The sequence below is a fragment of the Sturnira hondurensis genome, unplaced genomic scaffold (genome assembly GCF_014824575.4).
Source record: "Sturnira hondurensis isolate 20B ecotype Veracruz unplaced genomic scaffold, ASM1482457v3 Scaffold0000256, whole genome shotgun sequence".
Lineage (NCBI taxonomy): Eukaryota > Metazoa > Chordata > Mammalia > Chiroptera > Phyllostomidae > Sturnira > Sturnira hondurensis.
This window is the reverse complement of record NW_028072887.1, coordinates 2,441,523-2,469,486: the sequence shown is the minus strand read 5'-3', so window position 1 is coordinate 2,469,486 and position 27,964 is coordinate 2,441,523. Positions and strand designations below refer to the sequence as shown.

The 27,964-nt window shown below is 38.5% G+C and overlaps 1 protein-coding gene across 4 annotated transcripts in view; it reads left to right on the top strand.

Annotated features, from left to right (window-relative positions):
* Window positions 1-462: 462 nt before the first annotated feature.
* Window positions 463-27,964, top strand: part of ZRANB3 (zinc finger RANBP2-type containing 3) — a 244,418-nt gene continuing 216,916 nt past the window's right edge. For 2 of the 4 annotated variants that reach the window (XM_037070527.1, XM_037070407.1), the window contains exons 1-2: window positions 463-821; window positions 23,213-23,380. In XM_037070527.1, coding sequence (XP_036926422.1) covers window positions 23,220-23,380 — 161 coding nt within the window. In that variant the 5' untranslated portion in view covers window positions 463-821; window positions 23,213-23,219. The remainder of the gene's footprint in view (window positions 822-23,212; window positions 23,381-27,964) is intronic. The other 2 variants (XM_037070316.1, XM_037070237.1) reach the window with 2 other exon arrangements.

The following is a 27,964-nucleotide window of genomic DNA, read 5'->3' as shown; positions in this document are numbered from 1 at the left end:
GCCTTTTCCCCACCCCTTTATCTCCTCCTGGGCCGCGGGAGATCCATGCCAATTTTTCCTCCACCCTCATGGGGAAAAGAACCAATCGGTGGTTAGTAACCGCCCTTGAAGGACGCAAAGGGGATCCAATGGTAAAACGGAGAGGACAGCCATTTTGCCCACTTGAAAAAAAAGCCACCTTTTCCCACGAGTTGGGGCCTGAGGTGAGGGAGTTCTGGGAGTTTTTACTAACCCGGAGATATTGGAAAGACAACCATTTTTTTCAAGGAGTATTAATAATATTTTATAGGGGTAGAGAAAAATCTTCATCCTATATGTGGGGAGAAGTGAGGGATGCTGCTTAAAAGCTTGACTCCTCCTATCTGGGGTAACGGGCTCTAAGCCGAACACCTGGTTTCTCCAGCCTAATTCAGGGAAGGTAGGGCGACAGCTCTTGCAGACTACCTTTCCCAATACGCTTTGTCCCAGTCCACATTCTTTTCTTCGTTTACTTCCCTCGGCGGCCTGATGGGAATTGTAGTTTTAGGAAGAACCCTTGACTCCTCGTCCAATGAGAAGGGACAAACTTGAATAATTTGGAGTTTGGAGAGGAGATCTAATTGTCTCGAGGCTGGAGTGAATTCTTTTCTCCGCCGTTACAGAAGAAATGAGGACTAAAAGAGCGAAGTAGAGTAGTTTTCTCAGAACACCACAGGGGCTGTAGATACTTGGTGTTTGAACTCTCGTACTTTCAGTTTGTCCCTTTGAAGTCACTTCCGTTTTGGGCCGGACGCAGGCCAAACCTGTGGCGGGAGTTGGAGATCCTTCAGCGAATACACCAGGTGTGGCCATCTGGGAGCGGTGTGGTGGGCAGTTGTACTTTCTTGCATGAGAAATAGGAAATTGAGCGGAATTTAATTGCATTTTAATAAAGAATGGGTGAAATGGGAAGGGGGGTAGTTTTCATATCCGTAAAGCCATTCTCCACCCAGCCTTCAATCCCACTTTTATTATTTTTTTTACTTGCTTACTCTTAGTTTTCACACAGATAATTTTTGTGGATGCCTCTAAAGCCTTTAGCCGCTGTCTGTTAGCATGGCTTCATGTAGTCATTTTGAAAAGAAGCGCTCTGAAGTTCTGAACTAACCCCGCCCACTTTTACAAACTTCTGAAGGCTGGTTAGGAGGAGAAAAGCTATTGAAGGGCTGAGGAGAAATACTGGAAAAAAAAAGTGATTACCTTTGTGTTGAGTAAAGCATACACCAAACAAGTGGTGACAGGTGCCAACTGTAATGCACCGATGCATAAAGATATTTAAATACTTGGGAGCCCATAGCCTAAGTTGATTACATTAGACCCTGGTTTATGCCCCATTTAGGATACAAAATTGAGTGTATTTTTGATGTTTTACATTCCCTTTCAAGTACCTTGAGAAACTCATTGAATGAAAGAGGTGCAGGAGGAGTTATTAGAGAAGGCCTTTTCCTCCCAAGAATAATGGCTTTCGTTCTTAAATTCACCTCTGAATCATTTTGACTGAGACTTTCTTAGATAAATTCTATCTCAGTTCTCCCCATGGTCTCACTGAGACTTTCATAAATAATCTTGTAAATATTTGTTTAGCATTTATAATGTATTAGGCATTACACCAGGCTTTGTATTGCCAAAAAGACAGGATCCTTTCCTTGTCCAAAATTGCTGAGGAAGACAGAGACCAAAGAAAATCCTTGACTATGTAGTTTCGTCAATATGTCCCTTTATGTGTTTCAAGATTTGGTTTTCATGTTTAGTTGCTCCAATGTTGGGTGTGAAAATGTTTACTAGGGTTATATTCCCTTGTTGGATTGTTCCTCTTATCATTTGTAGTGTCCTTCTTTGTCTTCTCCTATAGCCTTTAAGTCTATTTTGTCAGACACAAATATTGCTATACCACCTTTCTTTTTTTCTCCATTTGCATGAAATATCTTTTCTACCTCTTTAAGTCTGTGTGTCTTTTTCAATCTGAGGTGTATCTTGTGGAGGCAGTATATACATACATATGTGTGTGTGTGTGTGCATATATATATATATAAAATATAAGTGGGAGTATTGGCTCTATAACATAGCAAACAATCAAAAGGCTTCATGTTGGAGAAAAATGCTTAGTACATAGTAGAACTTCTGTAAATATTTAATATTCTTAAATTGAAACTAAAGGAAGAGTGGAATTTGCAGATGGAGAATCAAGATAAAAATATTCTAGGAAGAAAAAATCCATATTTGCAAAGGAAAGTGTTTCAGAAAATCATAAGCAGTTTAGTATAGCTGAAAAAATAAGATGCTTGGGAAAAGTGGTAAAGATGCAATAATAGGCCAGGTCAGTGGCGTTCTCATATGTCATACTGAAAGAGTTTGGACTTTATTCTATAAGAAATTAGGAACTTTTCTTGGAGTTTGAGCAGGCTGCTTTTTTTATAAAGATTACCTACTCACACTTGGAATAATGGATGTGGAAGCAGGGACAACCTTTTAGAAGGCTACCTTAAACAGTCCAGGTAATACAATTTATATTCTCGTAGTTTCAGACTCCTATCTAATTACCTTCCTGACATTATTGATATCTCATAAACTTTTCTAGCCTAAATGTATTAAATCAGTATCTTGATTTCTCCACCAACTTTGAGTGCTCCATCTAAGAAAATATAAGAAAATGGGAGAATGACAAGAAAATATCTATAACAAAGAGTAGAAGCATACTTTACCTACTACATACAGGACAAAGTCACAGAAATTAAGTTAATTTTTATGGTACAAGTCAAAGACAGAATAATGAAGAGAATAGAGTCCAAACAAAACCAATGATATATAAATTTTAAAATTAAATGTAAAGAGAGACCTAAGATAGTGGAGGAATAAGTGGAAACTGTACTAACCTTCGCCCAGGACCAATAGGGAAGTACCACCATATTGTAGAGAAATCATCCTTAATAACCAACTGAACACTAGCTGGAGAGAAGTGTCATAATCATGGACAGACAGAAGAAACCACTACAACAACACTGGTAGGGAGTGCCTCAGAGGAGGCACAAGAGGGCTAGCTGAGCTCTCATGGGTGGTTGCTGAAGTTCCAGGGGGATATTTTGGTGGCCAGGGGGGTCCCTCTGATGTGTGGGGGGTGTAAACCCCAAGCTGGTCTCCCCAAACTATAGCACCAGAGCCATAAAAGGAACCCAGATAACATCCAGCTGTGAAAAACTGTAGGGTTTCTGTCTGCAAGGGAGAGACAGCTGGAGACACAGAGAGACTCATAGAGGGCCAATGCCAAAGATTTCGTTTGCAGACACCCTGGGCTCCACAAGAGTGAGGGCAGGGTGGACTAGTGATGTGTGAAGGAGAGTCTGGGGCTGGTGGCCCTGGGGAGAAACCTAGGAATGGTCACCAGGATCCCTTTGTTGAATCATTCCCCGTAGTGCAGAGTCCATCTTTCTCAGGCAGAGCATTCCCCTCTAAATGGTATCAGGCTGAGGAAAAGCAATAGACCCACCTGCAGGGATTACTTTACCCCACCCGATGGAGCCTAAGTGGGGTTGCTGAGTACAGCTTGAGGCTGTACTGCTCATTAAGCTTAAAAACAAATGCAGATCTCTGAGAGCTCTGAGACTTTAGCTGATACTCTCCCAGGTCTGGTGCTGGGCCGGCCTTGGTGTGCAGCCTAGTTCTTTCTGCACAAAAACAGGCCCAGCAGAGGTAGCCACGTGCTGTGTATTGCTTATAGCTCCAAACATGTTTGCCCAGGCTCAGTCACAGCAGTGTATGGAGAGGTCAGCGCCAGAGTCTTGCAGATCTACCTATGAGGTCTTCTGAAAAAAGTCCAGTCATTATTAATATAATGAGAATGGTTTCAGTAACATCGATGTAATCTGATAGTCAAGGAGAGTGGGGTGGAATGCACATGTGTGAAAATTGACAACCTCACTGTACTAGTCAATGCAAATGATAGATGCCATTCAGTGAGCGTGTGTACAGTGTGGCCGTTGCATTCAAAATGACTCAATGAGTAGAGCTATGGACCTGCATCAGATTTTGTGTTAAGCTTGAACATTGCTTTGAAAATCTATTCAGATAATTCAGGAGGCTTTCAGGAACAAATGCATGATTGCAGCACAAATAAAAATGTGGCACAAATGCTTCAATGATGGTCAAGAATCTGTCGAAAGTGGTCCATGTTCAGGAAGGCCTGCAACAGGTTGGACACCTGAGAACGTTGAACATATGTGGGCTACAATCAACAAAGATCAGTTAATAACTGTGAGAACTAGAAGCTGATCTGGGGATTCCAAAATCTGCAGTGTCCAAGGTATTGACTCAGGATCTAGGCATAAAATGTGTCGTGGCAAAATTCGCTCTGCAACTTGAGCTACCAGAGCATTAGGAGCATCATGCTGTAGTAGCAAATGACTTGATGCAGACTTCTACCAATGAACCAGATTTCCTCAAAAAGGTCAAAACCAGAGATGAATTGTGGGTGTACAACTATGATCCAGAAATGAACACTCAGTTGTCCTGATGGAAGTCACCTGGTTTTTCACACCCAAAGAAGGCACATCAAAGTCACAGCAAAATCAAGACTATGTTAACTGTGTTCTTTTATTAGGAAGGTGTTGTCCATTGTGAGTACACCCCTCTGGGCCAAACATTAATAGAGTACTACCTCAAAGTTCCTCATCAGTAGAGAATTGTAATGTGATGAAATAGCTGCAGCTGTGGGCAACTGGTGAATGGCAGCTTCATCACAATAATAAACCCACTCATGCATCGTGTCTTGTGTACAGTGTTTTGGTGAAATATAAAATCACCCAGGTGACTCAGCCCACCTGTAGCCCAGATTTGATACCCTATGACTTCTGCCTTTTCCCAAAACTAAAAACACCTTTGAGTGGAAAGAGATTTCAGACCATTGATGAGATTCAGGAAAATATGATGGAACAGCTGATGGCTATTCCAACAAAGGATTTTTTTTTAAACAGTGATTTTATTTTTTTAAGATTTTATTTATTTATCTTTAGAGGGGAAGGGAAGGAGAGAAGTATCAATGTATGGTTGCCCCCCATGAGTCCCCCGCTGGGAACTACCTGCAACCCAAGCATGTGCCCTGACTTGGAATCGAACTGCGATCATGTTATTCGCAGGCCCGTGCTCATTCCACTGAGCTACGCCAGCCAGGGCTCCAACAAAGGATTTTGTAGTGTTTTGAATAGTGGAAGAGACCCTGGAAGAAGTTTGTGAAGTCACAGTGTGACTACTTTGAAGGGGATCGATGTGTCATTGTCCTATGTACAATGTTTCCTGTATCATCTTCAATAAATGTCTCTTTTTCATATTACATGGCTGGGTACTTTTGGACATACCTCATACTCAAACATAGCACTTATTACATTGTGTGGTAGTAATTTGTTTATAACTCTTTTTGAAAGATTGAATTTTTATTTCTATTTTTAATGTTATTTTGTTGATTATGCTATCACAGTTTTCCTAATTTCTCCCCATGTCCCCTCCACCCAGCACCCCCCACTTCCTTAGGTAATCCCCCCATTGTTCATGTCTGTGAGTCACTGGTATAAGTTCTTTGGCTACTCAATTTGCTATACTATACTTTATATCCCCATGGCTGTTCTATAACTACCTAATTGTATTCTTAATCCCCTCACCTTTTCATCCATTCCCCCACAACCCCCTCCCATTTGGAAACCATCAAAAACACTCTGTCTCCCTGAATCTGTCTCTGTTATTGTTTGCTTAGTTTGTTTTTTAGATTCAATTGTTGATAAATATTGTTCATAGTTTCGGTCTTCTTGTTTTTTGTAACTAAGTTCCTTTAAGAATTTCGTGTAAATATCGTTTAGTTACAATTAACTCCTTTTTTTTTTTAGTTTCTTCTTGTCTGGGAAGCTTTTTGTCAGCCCTTTGATTCTAAATGATTGCTTTGCAAGGTAGAGCAGCCTTGGCTGTCAGTCCCTGCTCTTTGTGACTTTGAATATTTCTTGCTAATCCCTTCTAGACTGCAAAATTTCTTTTAAGAAATCAGTTGACAATCTTATGGGAATTGCCCTGTGTGGAACTAATGTCTTTTCTCTTGCTGCTTTTAAGATTAATTATCTCTATCCTTTGGCATTTTAATTATGATGTGTGTTGTAGTGGGCCTCTTTTTATCCATCTTTTTGGGACTCTCTGTGTTTCCTGGACTTGTGTGTCTAGTTCCTTTGTCAAATTAGGGAAGTTTTATTTCATTATTTTTTCAAATAGGTTTCCAATTACTTGCTCTGTCTCTTCTATTTCTGGCACCCCTGTGATGTGAATGTTGAACCTTTTGAAGTTGTCCCAGAGGTTGCTTATACTACCCTCATTTTTTTTATTCTTTTTTTTTTCTTGTTCTGTGTGGTTGTTTTTCTCTTCCTTATGTTCCAAATCCTTCATTTGATTCTTGGCTTGATCCACTCTACTGTTGTTTCCTGGTAAATTGTTCTTTATTTCAATTAGTGAATCCTTTGTTTCTGACTGAATCTTTTTTATACTGCTGAGGCCCTCAATAAGTTCCTTGAGTATCCTTCTAAACATTGTTTTGAACTCTGCAGATGATAGAATGCTTATCTCCATTTCATGTAGCTCCTTTTCTGGAGTTTTGATCTGTTCTTTCATTTGGGCCATGTTTCTTTGTGTCCTCATTTTGTCAGCCTTTCCATGTTTGTGTCTTTATATTAGGTAGAGCTGCTATACAGCTTCCTGCCTTGGTAGCATGGCCTAATGTAGTAGGTGTGCCCTGTAGGGTCCAGTGGCACAGCCTCCCCATCACCCAAGCTGAATACTCCAAGTGTCGACTGAGTACACTCTCCACTTGTAGTTGAGCCTTGGTTGCTGTAGGCACATCAGTGGGAGGGATTTACCCAGGCCAGTCAGCTGCAAGGAATGCTTGTGACCACTGACCACCAATCTCTGCCCCTCTGTGGAGGAGCAGGGTAGCAGTGCTCCAAAGTGGTATGTAGCTGTCCACTGTATGTGCTGGCCCTGGTGTTTCCTCCGTGGTGCAGGCCAAGATCAGTCTATTTATGTTTGTCCTGGGGCCCCACTTCTTGAGCTATAAAATAATCTAAGAAGGCTGCTACTTGTGCTGGGTTTGGAGGTTTCCAAGGGAAGCCAAGCTGTGAAACTAATGGCTGGTGCTTGGGCTGGGCCTAGAGCTCAGTAAGGCCAGCTGTTGCTTGTTTGATAGGATTTGGGAAGTTGTGAAGGTGGAGCTAAGACCAGCCATTCATATGGAAAAGCCATTTGGATGGAACCTTTAGTTGGGGTGGGGGGGGCAGGGTTTCTGGGGATCTCCGATGAGGGTCAAACTGTGTTAGCCAGGTTGATGGAAACTCAAATATGGCACCAGTGTACTGGCTCTATGCCTGTGCAGCAGGATGGCTCAGAAAAGGAACAATGCCTGCTGCTCACCCTGGTAATAGACATTTCAGCCTCTTGCAGTGTGGCACTGGTGCCCTTCAAGCTGCCACCCTGGTGCTGTGAGTCTGAGTAGGTGAGTCCATGTGTGTGTACTATATGAGGAACTGCTTGGTACTCCAGAAGTTTCTTCCACCTCAATCCGCACTGCTTTTTGCAGCCTGAGTTATGGGGACTTATTTTCCTGGCACTGGAACCCTGGGATGAGAGGCCTGGTGTGGAGCTGGGCCTGATTGCTCCTGAGATATCCCTCCCAAATTTTTATCCACCACACTTGGGTAACAGACCAGCCCATTCTGCATCTGTGCCCTTCCTACTAGTCTTGATGGATGTGGTTTCTTTAATTCCTCAGCTGTCAGACTTCTACTCAATTCAGTTTATGATGGTTCTGAGTGATGGTTCTGTATTTTATTTGTAATTTTGATGTGGTGTGAAGGGACGGTCCATTTTTGCCTACACAGCCATCTGACCAGAGGCCCCTTTCTTTCATTTCTGTTTTTTTCCTTATATTTTTATTGTATTGGGGCTATGTTTATCTTTCTGGAAATTAAACCATTTATCATTATAAAATCCCTTCTTCTAATGTTTTTTTAGCCTTTGACTTATGTTGTCTGATGTTAATAAGGTCTATACAGGTATATTTTGGTATGCATAATGTGTTTTTCCATTCTTTTGCATTTAATGTTTACTAATTTCATATACAATGTGTTTTCTAATTTTTTATTCTTTTTTCAGATTAAAAAAATTTATTGTATTTTTTCCATTACCATTCAACACCCCTATACTACCCTTCCCCCCTGCAACCACTGCATGTTGTCCATATATATGAGTTTTTTTTCTTTTTGTTCAATCCTTCCATCCACTAAGCAACCCTCCCCCTTCCACCTGCTCCAATAGCAGTAATCCTGCTCTATATCCATGAGTCTTTCTATACTTTGCTTGTTAGTTCAATTTGTTCATGAGATTCCTTATGTAAGTGAAATCATACAGTATCTGTCTTTCTCTGACTTAGCATAATGTTCCGTAGATCCATCCATGGTGTTGTGAAGGGTAGAATTTTCTTCTTTCTTACGGCCAAGTAGTATTCCATTGTATAAATGTATTATGGTTGTTTTGTCCACTCATCTACTGATGGACACTTGGGCTGCTTCCATGTCTTGGCAATTGTAAATAATGCCGATAAACATAGGAGTGCTTATGTTCTGTTGAATTAGTGTTTTGGATTTTTTCAGATATATTTCAAGTACTGGGATCTCTGAGTCAAAAGGCAGATCCATGTTTGAGGTATCTCCATGCTACTTTCCATAGTGGCTGCACCAGTCTGCATTCCCATAACCAGAACAAAATGGTTCCTTTTTCTCCACCTCCTTGCCAGCACTTGTTTGTTGATTTGTTGATGATAAGTATTCTGACAAGTGTGAGATGATATTTTAGTTTTATTTTAATTTACATTTCTCTCATGATTAGTGACTTGAGCATCTTTGTATATGTCTATTGGCCATCTCTGTGTCCTCTTTGGAGAAGTGTTTATTCAGGTTCTTTACACACTTTTAATTTGATTGTTTGTTATTTCGATGTTGAGTTTTATAAGTTCTTTATAAGTTTTGTGTATTAACCTCTTATCAGATGTATTGGTGAATATGTGCTCCTATTCTGTGGATTGTCTTTTTGTTTTGTTTCTGATATCCTTTACTGTGTAGAAACTTTTTAGTTTGTTGTAGTTCCATTTTTTTCTTTTGTTTCCCTTGTCTGAGGAAATATATCCAATAAAATATTGCTATGAGCAGAGATATTATTGCCTGTGTGTTTTCAGATTTTCATTGTTCTGGGTCTATATTTAAGCTTTAATCCATTTTGAATTTGTTCCTGTGTGTGGTTTATGAAGGTGGTATAGTTTTATTTTCCTGCATGTGTCTGTTCAATTTTCCCACATGATTTATTGAATAATCTATCTTTAGTGCTTTGTATGTGCCTGCCTTTTCTATCAAAGATTATTAACTACAAAGACGTGGGTTTGTTTCTGAGCTCTCTATTCTGTTCCATCAATCTATGTGTTTGTTTTTACACCAGTACCATGATGTTTTGATTACTCTGGCCTTGTAGTAAGTATAGTTTGATATTAGGTAATGTGATTCCTCCAAGTTGGTTCTTTGCCAGGATTGTTGTTGCTATGTGGTGCATTTTGTGGTTCCATATACCTTTTTGAATATTTGTTCTAGTTCTGTGAAATACAACTTTGGAATCTTTTTTTTTATGACATTGGAATCTTGATAGGAAGTGCGTTAAATATATAGGTTGTTTTGAGTACCATGGACATTTTAATGATGTTAGTGCTTCCTATCCATGAACACAGTATGTCCTTCTTTTATTTGTATCTTTTTCAGTTTCTTTCCTCAGTGTCTTATAATTTTCCAAGTACAGGTCTTTGACATTCTTGGTTAGGTTTATCCCTAGGTATTTTGGTTTTTTGAAGCTATTATAAATGGAATTGTTTTCTTAATTTCCCTTTCTTTTAGATCACTATGGGCATATAAAAATGCAGCTGATTTTTGGATATTAATTTTGTATCCTGCTACTTTGTTGACTTTATAAGCTCTAGTAGTTTCTTGGTGGAATCTTTGGGATTCTTTTTTTTTTAGTTTTTCTTTTTTATTTCATTTTATTTTGTTTAATTGTTGTTCAAGTACAGTTTTCTGTCTTTTACTTCCATCCCAGCCCACCTCCCCTCAGTGCTCCCCACCTCCCTCCCATTTCCATCCCCCTTAATTGTTGTCCATGTGTCCTTTATACTAGTTCCTGTAAATTCTTCCCCTTTTCCCCGGAAGTTCCCTCTCCTCTCCCCTCTGGTCACTGTCCACCTGTTCTCTATTTCAGTGTCTTTGGTTATATTTTGCTTGCTTGTTGTTTTGTTGTTTAGCTTCTAGTCAAAGGCAAGATCATATGGTATTTGTCTTTCAACGCCTGGCTTATTTCACTTAGCATAATGCTTTCTGGTTCTTTATATATAGTAGCACATCATCAGCAATGAAAGTCAGTTTTACTTCTTCCTTTCCAATTTAGATGCTTTTTATTTCCTCTGCTTGTCTAATTTCTATGGCTAGGACTTCTGGTACTGTGTTGAATAAGAGAGGCGAAAGTGGACTTTCCTGTGTTGTTCTCAATCTTAAGGGGAATGCTTGTAGTTTGTGTCCATTGGGTATGATGCTGGCACTGTGTTTGTCATGTATGGACTTTATCATGTTTATGTGTTTTCCCTCTGTTCCCACTTTGCTGAGTTTTTATCATAAATGGGTGCTGGATTTTATCAAATGGTTTTTCTGCATTTATTTATATGATGATATGGTTTTTATCCTTCATTTTGATTATGTGGTAGATCACATTTATTGATTTGCAAAAGTTTTACCAATCTTGCATTCCTGGAATAAATCCCACTTGATCATGGTGTATGGTGTTTTTGATGAATTGATGTATTTGGTTTGCTAATATTTTGTTGAGGATTGAGCATCTGTGTTCATCATGGATATGGGCATGTAATCTTTTTTGTGGTGTCTTTATCTAGTTTTAGCATTAGAATAATGCTGGTGTTATAAAATGGGCTTGGGAGCTTTCCCTCCTCTTGAATTTTTTTGACTCATTTGAGAAGAGATGTTGGCTCTTCCCAGAATGTTTTATAAAATTCACCTGTGAAGCCACCTGGTCAGGGCTTTTATGCATTGCCAGTTTTTGAGTACTGCTTCAGTTTCACTAGGTGTAATCTGTCTACTCAGATTCTCTAATTTAGTTTTACAAGACTGTATGTTCTAGTAAGTTACCATTTTGTTGGTATATAGGTGTTCATAATATTTTCTTGCCAATACTTTGTATTTCTTCAATGTTAGTTTTTTTCCATCTCTTTCATTTCTATATTTATTTATTTGTGTCCTCTCCTTTTTGCTTGATGAATCTGGTTTAAGGTTTTGTAATTCTTGTTTATCTTTTCAAAAACACAGCTCTTAGATTCATTGATCTTTTGTATATATTTTTAGATTCTATGTTATTTATTTCTGCTGTGATCTTTATCATTTCCTTCCTTCTACTCATTTAAGGCTTTTTTATTGTTCTTTTCCTCCCTATTTTTATTTTTTTTGTTTATTCTATTATAGTTGTCCCATTTTGTTTTCTGTTTTGCCCCATCCATGCCCCAGCCCCCATCTCTTTCCCACAGTCAATCCCCTTTCCATTATCCATGTCCATAAATCATTCATACATATTTGACTAATCCCTTTCCCTTCCTTCCACCTTTGACCTCCTGTCTCCCTACAGCTATCAGTCTGTTTCATGTTTTAATGACTCCAGCTCTGTTTTTCTCATTAGTTAATTTTGTTCATTAGATATCATTTATAAGTGTGGTCATATAGTATTTGTCTTTTGCTGAGTGGCTTATTTCACTTAGCATAATAGTCTTCATATCTACCCATGCTATCACAAAAGGTAGGACTTCTTTCTGCTGGGTAGTATTCCATTGTATAAATGGAACACAGTTTTTTAATCCACTCAACTACCGATGGGCACTTGGGCTATTTTCAACTCATGGCTATTGTAAATAGTGCTTCTATGAACAGAAGGGTGCATAAATCCTTTTGAATTGGTTTATCAGAATCCTTAGAGTGTATTTCCAGCACTGGAATCACTGGGTCATTCCGTTTTTAAGGCAGTTCCATTTTTTATTTTTTAAGGAAATTCCATACCATTTTCCATAGTAGCTGCACCAGTCTGCATTCTCACCGACAGTGAACCAGGGCTCCCTTTTCTCCATATCCTCACCAGCACTTGTTTTGTGTTTATTTATTAATGATAGCCATTTGTGTAGGTGTGAGATGATATCTCATTGTGGTTTTAATTTACATTTCTCTGATGGCTAGTGATGTTGAGCATTTTTTCATATGTCAGTGGGCCATCTGTATGTCCTCCTAGGTAAAGGTGTCTATTCATATCATTTGCCCATTTTTGAATTGGATTATCTGTCTTCCTGGTGTGCAGTCATCTGAGTTCTTTATATATTTTAGAGATTAAACCCTTGTCCAGTGTATCATTGACAAATAATATTCTTCCATACAGACAGTTCCACTTTTACTTAGATCATGGTTTCTTTAGCTGTGAAGCTTTTTATTTTGGTGTGGTCCCATTTGTTTATTTTTCCTTTATTTCTCTTCCCCTAGGAGATATATCAGCAAATATATTGCTACATGGGATATCTAAACTTTAATGTCCATATTTTCGACTGGGACTTTTATGGTATCATGATTTATATTTAAGTTTTTTACCCATTTTGAGTTTATTCTGGTGTATAGTCTAATTTAGTGGTCCAGGTTTGGTTTTGTTTAGTTTTGTTTGTTTGTTTGTTTTAGGGGGCACTTACCAGTCCAGTTCTTCCAACACCATTTATTGAAGAGGATATTTTTACTCTATTGTATCCTCAGACCCCATTTGTCAAATGTTAATTGAAATAGAGACATGGATTTATTTCTGGGCTCTCTATTTTGTTCCATTGATCTGTGTGTCTGTTCTTATGCCAGTACCAGACTGTTTTGATTACTGTGGTCTTGTAATATAATTTGATATCAGGTATTATGATCCCTCCTACTTTGTTCTTTTTTCTAAAAATTGCTGTGACTATTCAGGCTCATTTATGATTACATATAAGTTTTTGAATTGTTTGTTCAATATCTGTAAAATATGTCATTGCTGTTTTAATAGGGATTGCACTGAATCTATAAATTGCTTTGGGCATTATGGACATTTTAGTGATGTTAATTCTTTCAAACCCTGAACAGGGTACATGCTTTAATTTATTTGTATCTTCTTCAATTTCTTTCTTTAGTGTTCTATAGTTTCCTAATTACAGGTCTTTTACCTCCTTGGTTAAATTTATTCCGAGATACTTTATTTTTGTGTTGCTGTAGTAAATTCATTTTTTAAAATTTATTTTCATTTATCTTTTAGAGGGGAAGGGAAGGAGAGAGGGAGAGAAATATCAATGTATGGTTGCCTCTCGTGCACCCCCTGCCGGGAACTACATCCCTTCTGGGAACTGGCCTGCAACTCAGGCATGTGCCCTGACTGGGAATGGAACCTGGATCCTCTGGTTTGCAAGCCCGCGCTCAATCCACTGAGCTACACCAGCCAGGGCTAAATTTGTTATTTTCTTAGTTTCTCTTTCTAATAGTTCATTGTTGATGTACAAAAATGCCATTGGTTTTTGAATATTGACTACTTTGTGGAATTCTTTTATTAGGTTGAGGGTTTTTTGTTTGTTTGTTTGTTTTTTAATCTTTAGAGGGGAAGGGAAGGAGAGAGCGAGAGAAACATCAATGTACGGTTGCCCCTCGTGCGTCCCCTGCAGGGAACTGGCCTGCAACCCAGGCATGTGCCCTGACTGGGAACCGAACCGCGATCATGTGGTTCGCAGGCCCGTGCTCAATCTACTGAGCTACACCAGCCAGGGCTTTAGGTTGAGTAGTCTTTAGGTGGAGCTTATAGGGATTTCTATACTATCATGTCATCTACAAGTAATGACAGTTTTACGTCTTCCCTTCCAGTTTAGATGCCTTTCATTTCTTCTTTTTTTCTGATGGCTATGGCTAGTACCTCCAGTGCTATGTTGACTAAGAGTGGTGAAAGAAAACGCCCTTTTCTTGTACCTGATCTCAAGGGGAAAGCTTTTAGTTTTTGCCCTTTGAGTATGATGTTGACTGTAGGTTTCTTGTGCATAGTTTTTATTATGTCAAGGTATGCTCCCTCTGTTTCCACTTTGCTGAGTATTTTTATCATAAATGGATGCTGGATTTTATCAAATGCTTTTTCTGAATGTATTGATATAACCACGATTTTTGTCCATTTTGTTTATGTGATGTATCACATTTATTGATTTGCAAATACTATACCATCCTTCCAATCCTGGAATAAATCCCACTTGATCATGGTGCATGATCTTTCTGATGTATTGTTAGAATGGGTTTGCTAGTATTTTCTTGAGGATTGTAGTGTCTACTGTGTTCATCAGAGATATTAGCTTATAATTTTGGTTCTTAGTTGTGTATTTACCTGATTTTGGGATAGGATAATACGAGCCTCATAGAAAGAGTTGGGGAGTCTTCGCTCTTTTTGAATTTTTGGGAATAGTTTGAGGATAGGTATTAGTATTTCTTTGAATGTTTAGTAAAATTTGTCTGTGAAGCCATCTGGTCCAGGGCTTTTGTGTGTCAGTAGTTTTTTGATTACTGCTGCAATTTTCTTGTTACCACCTTATTCAGGTTTTGTGCTCCTTCCTGATTCAGTTTTTGAAGACTGTTTGTAGAAATTTGTCTATTTCACCAAAGCTGTCCAAATTTTTGACATATAGTTGTTCATAGTAATTTCTTACAATACTTGATATTTCTTTCTTTAAATATATTGTATTGATTATGCCATTACAGTTGTCTATTTCCCCCCTTCATTCCCCTCCACCCTGCACACTTCCTCCCTGCCATTCCCTCCCATTCCCCCCTTTAGTTCATGTCCATGCGTCATAAGTTCTTTAGCTTCTACATTTCCCGTATTATTCTTGCCCTTCTCCCTGTGTATTTTCTACCAACCCTCTATGCTATTTATTCTCTGTAACTTCTCCTCCCTTCTCCTCCCACTCCCCTGTTGTTAACCCTCCTTGTGATCTCCATTTCTATGGTTCCACTCCTGATCTAGGTGTCCTTTGCTTTTGTTTTAGGTGTGGTTGTTAATGACTGTAGGTTTGCTGTACTTTCACTGTTCATATTTTTATCTTCTTTTTCTTAGATAAGTCCCTTTAACATTTTGTATAATAAGGGCTTGGTGATGGTGAACTCCTTGAATTTGACCTTATCTGAGAAGGGCTTTAATCTGTCCTTCCATTCTAAATGAAAGCTTTGCTGGATAGAGCAATCTTGGATGTAGGTCCTGCCTTTCATGACTTGGAATATTTCTTTCCAGCCCCTTCTTGCCTATAGGGTCTCTTTTGAGAAATCAGTTGACAGTCTGATGGGAACTTTTTTGTAGGTTACTATCCCCTTATTCCTTGCTGCTTCTAGGATTCTCTCCTTCATTTTAATAATCTTGGCTAATGTAATTATGATATGCCTTGGTGTGTTCCTCCTTGGGTCCACCTTCTTTGGGACTCTCTGAGGTTCCTGGAAGTCTATTACCTTTGCCAGATTGGGGAAGTTCTGTTTTATTTTTTGTTCAAATAAGTTTTCTGCTCGTGGCTGTTCCTCTTCCCCTTCTGGTACCCCTATAATTCGGATGCTGGAATGTTTAAAGATGTCCTGGAGGTTCCTGAGCCTCTCATTTTTTAAAGATTGTATTTATTTATCTTTAGAGGGGAAGGGAAAGAGAGAGGGAGAGAATATCAATGTATGGTCACCTTTCATGGGTCCCCTGCTGGGAACTGGCCTGCAACGCAGGCATATGCTGTGACTGGGACTCAAACCGCAATCCTCTGGTTTGCAGGCCTGCGCTCAATCCACTGAGCTACACCAGCCAGGGAAGCCTCTCATTTTTTTGAATTCTTGTTTCTTCATTCTTTTCTGTTAGGTTGTTTCTTACTTCCTTGTGGTCCACTTCATTGATTTTAGTCCCAGACTTGTTTCCATTACTCTTGGTTCCCTGTGCAATTTGCTTCATTTCACTTAGTGTAGCCTTCGTTTTTTCATCTAATTTGTGACTAAAGTCAACCGGTTCAGTGAGCATCCTGATCACCAGTGTTTTGAACTGTGCATCCAATAGATTGGCTATCTCTTGGTTGCTTAGAAGTATTGGCTCTAGGTCTTTGAGCTGTTCTTCTGCTTGAGCCATAATGTTTTGGTCTGTTCACACCTGTTACAAAAGCTGTCAGGGGCAAAAGCTTAGGTGTTCCCTGGAGCGGGTTAGCCCAGTCACTGGGTTGTGACTGGGGGCGGGACAGAGAGGGAGCTATGGCATTTTTTCAGCTCTCTCTTGGATTTCGGTCCCCTCTGCCCCTTCCCACAAACAAATTGGGCCCTTCTCATGTTGGTACCTCGGTGGGTGGGTTTGTGTTCATTCTAGGACCCTGTGGGTCTCCCCAGTGAACTCTCCTGTGGGGCTAGGAGTCTCTCCTGGCACCTTAGCCCCTGAAAGTTTTTCCAGTCGGTACCTTTAGGCTTTATTTCCCATTGCCAGGGTCCTGGGTTTCGCAGTCTGTCTCATTGACAGTTTTTAAAGCTGCCTGGTTTCTCCACACACAAATGTGTGTCTGCGGTCAGCCAGCCAGCCAGCCACCTTGCAAGCCTTACTGGGTTTCCATCTGTGCCTGCCTGGGTTGCCAGTCACCACCTCCTCCTGCTGGGACCCTTCTCCACTGGCACCACCACCTCTACCCCTCTTAGTGGTTTGGATAAATGGTTCGTTGTTGTTGGACTTTGGTATAGTTTACTTTTCTGTTTGGTTGCGTTTTTGTTTCTAAATCTTTGTTGTCTTTAAGTTTGGTTGTGTGAGGAGGCACAGTGTTTACATTTACACTTCCATCTTGGCCGGAAGTCTCAATACTTGGTATTTTTGCGGTATGAGTTGTTCCTTGTGTTTTTTTCATTTCTGATTTTATTTACTTGGGTTCACTCTTGCTTTTTTCCTGATGAGGCTGGTTAATGTTTTGTCATTTTTTTTAATTGTCCATTTACAGTTGTTGCATCTTTTTGCCCATTGCTCTTCCCACCCCTTCCTACCACTCCCACAGTCAATTCCTGCATATTGTCCATGCCCATGAGTCCTCTATTCATGTTTTTTCACTTGCCCCTTTCCCTTGATTCTATGCCCCTGGCCTTGATTTCTCTCCCTGCTCCTCTGAAGTCACTGTCAGTTTGTTCTTTAGTTCCATGTCTCAGGTTCTGTTTTGTTAATTTGTTTGTTTTGTCGGCTAGGTTCCTCTTATAGGTGAGATCATATGCTATTTGTTCCTCACTGCTTGTCTTATTTCACTTAGCATAATTCTCTGCAGTTCCATCTATGCTGTCACAAAAGGTAAGAGTTCCTTCTTCCTTTCTGCCTAGTATTCCATTATCCCCTCAAGGAACCAGCTCCTTGATTCATTGATTCTTTGTATTGTTTTTTTTTTTTTAGTCTCTATGCCATTTAATTCTGCTGTGATCTTGATTATTTTCTTCTGCTTATTCTGGGCTTTGTTTGTTGTTGTTTCTCTAGTTCTTTCAGATGTAAGATTAGGTTATTTATTTGAGATTTTTCTGTCTTATTTAGGTAGGTCTGTATTGCTATGAACTTCCCTCCTGTCATTGCTATGTCCCATAGGTTTGAGGTGTTTGTGTGTTTATTTTCGTTTGTTTCCAGATACTTTTGATCTCTTTCTTGATCTCTTGATTACCCCATTCATTATTTAATAACATGTTATCCAGCCTCTATGTATTTAAAATGTTTTTGAGGTTTTTTTTCTTGAGTTTGATTTTTAGTTTTAAGCCATTATGATCGTAGAAGATGCTTGATATGATTTCAATTTTCTTGAATTTATTGAGGCTAATTTTCTGTTCTACCATTTGTCTATCTTTGATAATGACCCATGTGGGTTTGAGAAGAATGTGTATGTTGCTTCTTTAGTGAAATGTTTTTATATACCAGTTAAGTCCCTTTTATCTTAAGTGTCATTCAATTCTGCAATATTTTCTTGATTTTTTTGTTTGGAAGTTCTTTCTATTTTTGAGAGTTGGGTGTTAAAATCCCCTATAATGACTGTATTGCTGTCTACCTCTTTCTTAAAGTCCTCCATTATTTTCTTTGTATATTTGGTGCATATGTGTTTATAAGAGTTATATCCTCTTGTTGGACTACTCTGTTAAATGTTATGTTGTGGCTTTCTTTGTCTCTTGTCATGGCCTTGTTTTTGAAGTCTATTTAGTCTGATATAAGTATTGCTATTTCATCTTTTGTTTTCATGTCTGTTTGCTTGGAATATTTTTTTATCTTTTCACTTTCAGATCTTTTGTTCTAAGATGGGTCTCTTTTAGATAGCATATATTCAGGTCATGTTTTCTAATTCATTCAGCTACCCTATGTCTTTTGATTGGAGCATTTAATCCATTTACATTTAAGGTTATTATTGATAGATACATATTCAATACCATTTTTTCCCTCTGTACCTGTGTTCCTTTCTCTCTCTATTCCTTCTTAAAGCAGTCCCTTTAGCATCTCCTGCAGTGCTGACTTGGTGGAGATGTACTTTTTCAGCCATCTTTTTTTCTGTGAAGCTCTTTATTTTGCCTTCTATTTAAAATGAGAGCCCTTTGGATAGAATTGTCTTGGTTGGAGATCACCCGTTTTCATTACTTGGAATATTTGTGCCAGTCCTTTCTGGTTGGTAGTGTTTATGTGGAGAAATCAGCTGATAGTTTATTGGAGCACCCATTTATATTACTAGCTATTTCTCCCTTGCTGCCTTTAAGATTCTGTTTTTGTCCTTAAATTTTGCTATTTTGATTGTAATGTGTCTTGGAGTAGGCTCTTTTGTTGTTCATCTTGATTGGGACCTACGGTGGTTCCTGGACTTGTATTACATTTTCCCTCACTAAATTTTTCCCTCACAGATTTTCTATCCCTCGCTTCTTTTCTTCTCCTTCTGATATCCCTATGATGAGAATATTGTTGTTTCATGTTGTCCCTAAGTTCCCAAATCTATTGTTCTTTTCGTGTCTTTTTTTCATTTTATTGGTCTGTTTTTTTCTAGCTTGTCTTCCAACTCACTGATTTGATCCTCTGCTTCATCTAGCCTGCTTTCAATTATTTCTAGTGTATTCTTCATAGCATATATTGCATTGTTGATTTCTAACTGGTTCTTATTCAAGATTTCTGTGTCCTCTTCATGCTGTTGTAGGTCCCACTGAGCTCTTTATAGTTCTAACTAAGGTACTTGAAAATCTTTATAACCATTACTTTGAACTCTGTCTGATAAATTGCCTGCCTTGATTTCCCTTAGCTTTTTCTGTAGATTCCTCTTTGGGCAGTGGACTCGAATGTTAGGAATCCTGTGGGACCAAGTGGTGCAGACAGACTCTGATCTCCTGATCTGGATGCTCTAGAAATGATCTCTGTGTGGGTTATGTGGACTTTCCTATTGTATTTGTCCCATTTGTTGCTGGGAACTCCCGCTGACTGGCTAGCTAAGAGGCTCAACCCTAACTACATGTTGTACACTGTTGTATGTAGGTGGTAGCAGAACAAAGCAAAAAACACAAAAACAACACCAAAACAAGGAACTCTCCTGACCACCACAGCAATAACAACCACGAGAGAGTAAAGGATAACAGCAGGAAGCAAAATATAATAGTAGAGAAAGGGGAAAAGGAAAAAGAATATGAGACCAAAGGAAAGAAAAGTGATCATGAAAGGAGAAAGGGGAAGAGAACTACTACTTGTAATGAACTGAAGGAGGAAAACAGGGAGATGGAATAGCTAACAAAAATACTAAAAGGAGAGAAGAAGGAAAACAGTAGGGGTAATCAAAGATAAGGGTAGAATAGGTGATACAAAAGAAAAATGAGGGTACCAAAAATAAAAGAAAAAGATAAGAAAAAGGCTATGAAAAAGAAAAAATAAGTTAATGAAAAAAGAACCGAGTGGATTTTAGATAATTAGAAAATTATCTAGATAATTAGATAATTAGATAAATTATCTAATTAGATAAAATTATCTAAAATTAGATAATTTTCAGCACAATTTAGATATTGCCTTCTGTTTTCTCCCTTTGGATACCGCTCTGATGTGAGTCTGGTGTAAGCCAATGCCTGGTGGTATGGTCCTTGGCCACCTTCTCAAAGCTACAGGTGGTCCACAATTTGTTGCTAATTCCTCCAGGCTTGGCAGCTCCTGGGGTGGGCCCAACTGTTTTGCAAAGCTGGCTTTTATTAGCACTGAGTCCAGCAGTGTGTCAGCAAATGTTTCGAATCACCACAGGATCCACCTCTGCCTGTCTCTGCCTGCTGGCCTGCTGTCAATCTTAAGACCAGTCACAGACCCCACTATTTTGAGTGGGCTTCTGGTAGAAATAGGTGGCCGTGATTCCTGTGTTTCCCATTGCAGATACCTTTTAGACTTAATGGAAGATGGTGGGATGTGTACTCCCTCCCCTGAGCCACTAGTCTGAATCTGCCCAGGATTATTTCCCTATACTCTGTAGGACAGGGCCCCTACTAGGCTTCCAAAGCCCAGATTTTCAGTCTGCCCGGTGCCAGGCGGGTGTTTCCTTAGCTCTCCTGAGAGGGGGAGCACCAGACTGTTTCTCAGGATATGTATGGATTCAATGCACCCTGCCACCAGTCTCTGACAACCCCTCAGTCTATTTATGTTTCTGTCTCCTCAGCAAGTTAAGGACAGGATGGGAGAAAGGAAAGAGAGAAAACCCAAACAAAACAGAACACCAAAACAGAGCAAAACTGAAAGAAGAATAAACAAACTTGCTGAGAGACACAAACAAACAGGGTATCAGAGGTTGTGGTGAGGGGATTTCCAAAGGGTGGAGACAGTAATATCCCATAGGGCAAGGTAATTGATTTTTTCCTGGGAGGGGCTAGCTCTTCTCAAGAAAGAAGGCTGCTATGGAGTCCAGGTGTATCCAGGTCCCGAAAATCCCACAGCCACTCCCCCATGCTTCCCACTCCAGACTCCTCTTTAGACTCCAGTTCGTACCACCCTCTTCCTCAGGCCCAAATTGGGTAGCTGCAAACACAAAACCTTTACTTTTCCCCTTTAAGGAAAAGAAAAGTTAGTAAGTTTTGTCTCTAGAAGTTTTTGTCTCTTCCCAGAGCACAGAGCATGTACAGTGCAGACTCCTTGATCTCCTGATCTGGATGCCCTAGGAATATCCCTTGTGTGGTTTTTTTGGACTCTTCTGTTGTATTTGGGCCCTGGTTTTTATTAGTCTGTACCTTGTTGGGAACCTTTCTCCATCTTGCTAACGAAGGGGCTTTACACCTCCCACGACTGCCTCCACCTTTAGAGGGCTTCTAAGTGTAGGTTGGGTCCGCATTTGGGGCACATACAGGAGGCCACCTGTGGAGGCTTGTCACTCACAGCAGTGCCTCTCCCCGTCTCTCACAAATCGATAGCTTATATCCAATATGCACTGTCTTCTTTCAAGTCTTATGTCATCCTCATGGGGTAGGGGAAAGAAGGGAAGAGTCTAGCTGCAAAACTGTAACAATGGGCAGTGGAAGGGCTCTCATGCCACTCCTCCAGGGAGTCTGAGCCTCAGGCTCTCACTGCTGTGCTCCAGTCAAGGTCTCAGCAGCCAGGGCTGCCCCAGCTGCCTCTCTCCACTAGTGGTGTTCCTGGGTCCTCAGTTGAGCAGCAGTCTCCTCCTCAGTTAGACTCTGTTTGCAGTTCTGGCAGCGCCTGGGGCCAGGGAGGTGACAGCCCCCTCCCTGGCAAGTACCACAGGCCCCAGACCCTGGCTCCTTACAGAGGCAGGGTGCGCAGCCCTGTCCAGGGTGGAAAGCACAGAGGCAAGTCCGTGTGCCAAGGTGTGGCTGCTCTAGTTTATTCTTCCAGAGGAGGGTATTGTAACTTCCACAGAATGGCTCCAGCTCCAAATCTGCACACTCTGCACACAGCAAGGCAGACTTGCTGTGCTGACCTACTGGTGGCAGCAGCAGCTTTGAGAGGAGAGCCCAGGTCGCCAACCTCTGAGTGTCCTCACAGGTGGGCAAGCACTTGCACACTCACACCTGCACAGTCATCTGCACACATGGTCACTCTTACTCTCACACTCAGCTGGATTTTCAAGTTGATCCCTTTGCAGTTTAGCTGCAAGGCTAGTCCCAAGCTGGGAGCAAGTGGACAGAGCTTCCAGCTACTCTGCAGCCATCTTGGGAACCTCCTCAGCCTTTCATTCTTAAAATAGAATTCAAAGTCCTCATCAAAGTCTTATGTTACTTGACTCTTGGATATCTTCATTTTATACCATTCTTTCCCTTGGTTCAGCCACATTGGCTTCCTTTCTGTTGCTAGAAAACACTGAGCCATTTTTTAATTCAGGGCCTTTGCTGATGCTATCTATTGGCACTGCTCTTGGTTTTGAACATGACTGTCTCTGTTCCATCCTTAACACTGTAGACCAAGCATAACCTAAGGGAGGCTTTTGCTGATTAGCCTAACAGAAGTGGCCATTGCCTTAGTGTTATAATATTTGTACTGCACTGTAATTAATCATCTTGTTTATTTTTAGTCTCCCCTCTGTGAAGGTGTGGTCCTTCTCCAGATTGTGGCTTGTAGTGCCTGTTTTTTAAATTAATAAATACTTGTTGAATTCTTAAGATTCATTCCAATCTTAGAAAATATGGTGTGATATAAAAATGTACATCTATAAATTATGAAAGGATTCCTCTTTTATAGCAAATTTGTCCTTCATTTTTATTCAGTTGGTTAAAAATGTAGTTGATTTATAACTTTTCAGTAATGTATTATTACTTATTAAAATAGGGTTATGGCTATTTTATGGCTCAATTACAAATACGAATGAAATAGAAGATGCTGAGTTTTTAGATAGTGAATTAAGTGGTTGCTTTTGGATTCAGTGCTTTAAATTTTCTTAGTAGCTTACTCTGGAAACATGATTTAATTTATATCTATATAGATAGTTTATTAAGACTACTGATAAGTATGTTAATATTATTTAAGTTTAACTCTCCAATACACTTAGTAATATCTATTTCCCCAATTCCTTCCCTTTTGTGATTTCTTTGATTTTTAGGATCATCATGCCTAGACTTCATAATATAAAAAAGCCTCTTGCATATCAGATTTCCTGTTTGACAAGTGAATCTTATAAACAGCTGGATTATTTGCCTGACAAACTAAGAGCAAAGCTGCTTCCTTTTCAGAAAGATGGCATCACTTTTGCCCTTAGAAGAGATGGCAGGTAAGGTACTTTTTTGAAGACTGGCTAAAAATGTTAAATCCCTGGCAAATGTATAAAAAACAAAGCTCTGTGCAAAGCTTTATGTGTGTGTGTAGAGGGTCTTCTATTAATTTTTTTTGCCACATCATGAAATAATAATTTCAGGATATAACGTATTTTGCCTTCACTCATGAGTGATATTTTGGTTGGCATACAGCTCTCCTTCGATAGCTATTTTTTTTTCCTTAGCGCTTTAGAAGTTATAGTCTGCTGACTTCTGGTTTCCACAGTCGACAGGAAAAAATGTGCTCTTGAGTCTCAAAATATTATCCTACAAGTGACTTATTACAAAGTAAAAAATTACAAAATGAGGAATATTAGTATCGCCAGTAGCAGGACACTTTCAGACATAATGTGGTGCATGGGATGTATGCAACATTCCTTAGCAGTGTTCTTTCTGGAAAACTTTAGCTGATAATCATAAGGAAGCAGTCAAATCAGTTTAGAATGTGAGACATCTTTTCAGGACAACTGACCTGAAGTCTTCAAATGATTCAATGTCATGAAAAACCTAGGGCAGTGGTGAGAATGTTATAAATTGAGAGCTAAATAAGAGTTAAAATATCTGAAAGTAAAGCATAAACTTTGATTAGGTCCTGGATAAGTAGAAAGATAAACTTTAGAGGACATTTTTTAGAATAACTGGGAAAATTTTATCTGTACTGTATTATAGTGATGTTATTGAACTTCTGTTATTTATCTTAGGTGAGGTAATGGTATTGCAGTTGAATAGTGGAATGTTTTTGTTCTGGAATGATAAAGAATTTGGGGATAAGGAATCCTACTATCTTCATCCTACTTTTTACATTTTCAAGAAAGGGAAGGACCTGTGTATATTTAGAAAAACTGAATGGGTCAGCCAAATTGTTAACAGAGTGAATCTGGTGAGTGGTATAAGTGTGTTCATTGTATTATTTTGGGGGGTGGGGAGTGGGCAGATTGTGTGAATTTGAGAATTTCCCAAAATAAAACAAAACCCAACCAAGGAGTTACTCGAATTTCAATCGCTTTGTAGATCTCTTGTCTGTATGTTATTTTAGGGTTTTTCTGTCTTTGGAGTTCTGCAGTTTCACTATAATTCATTTAGTATTTTTTAAATCCTGTTTGTGATTATTGTACATTTTTAATCTGGGATTTTTTATCATGTTGATTCTGGAAAATTCTCAGTTATTGCTTCTTTAAATATTGATTCTTACCCATTCTCTATATTATTTTCTGCAATTTGAATTAGACTTATACTTGACCTTTTCACTCTCTTCTATTTAGTGTTTCTTAAGTTTTCTGTCTGTGTTACATTGTGTCTGTTTTTAAAGATCCCTCTTATAGTACATGATTATGCTGTTTAACTCATCTACTCAACTTGTAAAAAACTAAGAAAAGTGTGAGGATCATAAGTGTACAACTTGAAGAATTTTCAAAGAATAGCCATCACCCAGATCGAGAAATAGGATTACATTACCAGTGTCCCAGAAATCTTCCTCTTGCCCCCTCCCAGTCACTACTACCTGCCTCCTCTCTGGAAGTCACCACTATCCTGACTTCTAACAACATAAATTACTTTTACATGTTCAACTATATCATTATAATTATAAATACATATATATATACATACATAAATGTATATGTTTATGTATATATATATATATATATACACACACACACACATATACTTTTTTGTGTCTGACTTCTTTCACTCAACATCATTATGAGATCCTTCCATACTGTTGTATTTGGTTGCAGTTGTTTCATTTGCATTGCCATATATTATAAAATTTCATTGTATAAATAAAGTATGATTTATTTATTGATTCTACTGTTGATGAGCATAATGGGTTGTTTTTAGTTTGGAGCTCTTATAAAAACAACACTATGAACATTCTTATACAAGTCTTTTGGTAAATGTAGGTACATTTCTTTCGTACATAAATCAAAAAGAGAAATTGTTGGATCATAAAATATGCATGTATTCCACTAAGTAGATACTACTAATTACATGTTTCCAGGTCTGTTTTAATGAAGAACCACAATTAGATGGCTTAAACAACAGAAATTTATTGCCTCACAGTTCTAGAGGCTAGAAGTCCAAAATTAAGATTTGTTGGGATTGATTTCTTCCCAAGGCTGTTTGGAAAGGTTCTCTTCTAAGTCTTATTCCTTTACTTGTAAATGGCTGTCTTTTTCCAATGGCTTTTCACATTCTTTTCCTTCTATTCATGTCAAAAATTTCCCCGACAAATTTTTTTATCCTCAACCAAGGACATATTTTTCCCATTGCTTTTAGAGAGAGAGGGAAGGAGAGAGAAAGGGAGAGAGAGAGAGAGAGAAACATTGATGTGAAAGAGAAACATCAACCCGTTGCCTCCTGCACATTCCCGGACATGGTATTGAACTAGCAACCAGGCGTGCACCCTAACGGGAATCAAACCACAGCCCTTAGGTTATGGGACAGTGTTCCAACAAACCGAGCCATACCTGTCAGTGCAAAATTTTTCCGTTTTAAAAGGACACTGGTTATTTTGGATTAGAGACCACCCTAATGACCTCATTTTAACTAATTAAATCTGCAACAATCCTATTTCCAAATTAGGTTACATTCTGAGGCACTGGGTTTTAGTACTTCAACATAGGAATTGGGGGGCATAGTTCAACCCCTAAAGTCATCCAAACATTTTTGAAAGTGATTGTACCAATTTATACTCGTATTGACAGTGTCTAAGAGTTCCAGTTATACTACATCCTTACCAATATTTGATACTGTCTATATTTAATTTCATTTTAGATATTCTGGTAATTATGCAGTGATATTTATTGAGGTTTTTATTTGCATTTTTCTGATAACAATTGAAGTTTAACACATGTTCATATAATCATCAGCCATTTGGACATCCTCTTTTGTTAAGTGCCCATTCATGTCTTATCCATTTTCCTGCTGGGTTTTCTGTCTACCCTTTTCTTGTTGTTTTCTAGGACCCTCTTGTGAGATTTATATTTTTATTGAGTCTTTCTTTTGTCAGGTAGATGTGTTGCGAATGCTTTTTCTCAGGATATGACTTTTCTACTCTCTTCATAATGTCTTGGTAGGTAAGCAGATGTTCTCAATTTTAATGTCATCTTAAATACTCTTTATCAGTATTCTCTTTTATGCCTGACATTTTTTGTACCCTATTTTAGAAATATTTGCCTACTTCAAGGTTGTGAAGATAATTTCCTATGTTTTGTCCTAAAAACTTTACTGTTTTATTTTTTACAAATTTGATCTACAGTCCACCTGGATTTGAATTTTTTACATGGCATTAGTTAAGGGGCAGGCTTGATTAGTTACTGATTGTTTATTTATTTATTTATTTATGTGTTTTGTATATGGATGTCTGATTGATCCATCACAATTTATTGAAAAGACCAAGCTTTCTCCATTGCACTAGAGTATCTTGTCATAAATCAAGTTATCTTATGTGTATCTTTCTAGATAAGTGCTCTCAAATGGAACTTTCTGCTATGATAGAAATGTTTGTATCTTTACCATTTAATTTCATAGTTATTAGGTACACATGGCTACTGAGTTCTTGAAATTTTATCACTGCAACTAAAGACTGAATTTTTCATTTTTGTTGAATTTATTGGAGTGACACTGGTTAATAAAACTATGTAAGTTTTAGGTGCACAATTCTGTAAGACATCATCTGTATATTGTACTGTGTGTTCACCATCCCAAGTCATCTCCTTCCCTTACCATTTATCACCCTTGTACCCTCCTCTGAGTTTTTAGTTTTAGATAATTTTAATTAATGTAATTTGAATAGCCAGATGTGTCTAGTGGCTACCATATGGGACAGTGTAGATATAGATTATTTGTTTTATTAACATTTGTCTGATTGTCAGTCTTTTTGTTGGTACCATACTTCTAAATTACTATAAATTTACAAAGATATTTTGGTATAAGGTAGCATATAGCTTCATTAAAAAAATTTTAAATTATTGTTGGCTCTTTGCATTGCCTCCAAATTATGGATATCACTTATCAATTTTCACCAAAAAAGTTTCTGGGGTTGTTTTGTATCTGTAGCTCAGTTTGGGTAGAATTTATATATTTAAAATATACAGTATTTTAATCCATGGATGTGAATAATAATTTTAAGATTTTCTCTTTGTTTGGGTATCCAAAAGTTTTATTATGATATTCCTAGGAGTGGTTTTCTTTGCATTTATAGTTTAATCCACAAGTAGATGTCATTCATTAATTCTGGAAAATTCTTAGTTACTGTCTCTTCAAAATATTACTTTGTCCCCCTTTTTTCTCTTCCTTAATTCCAGTTGTTGGAACTTTTCTTAGTGTCCCACTATCTTTTGTTTTTCTTCTTTTCTTAATTTTTAAAATTTCTGTGCTTCAGGTGGATATTTTTTGTTTACCCATATTCTTATTCTAGTCCTATCATTTGCTGTTAAATAAACCTGTTGAATTCCCTAAGGAAGACACCAACACTGAAAATACCTGAAATTAAAACACGTTCAGTATGTCTGAAATAAAATTGAATTTACTACTTAATA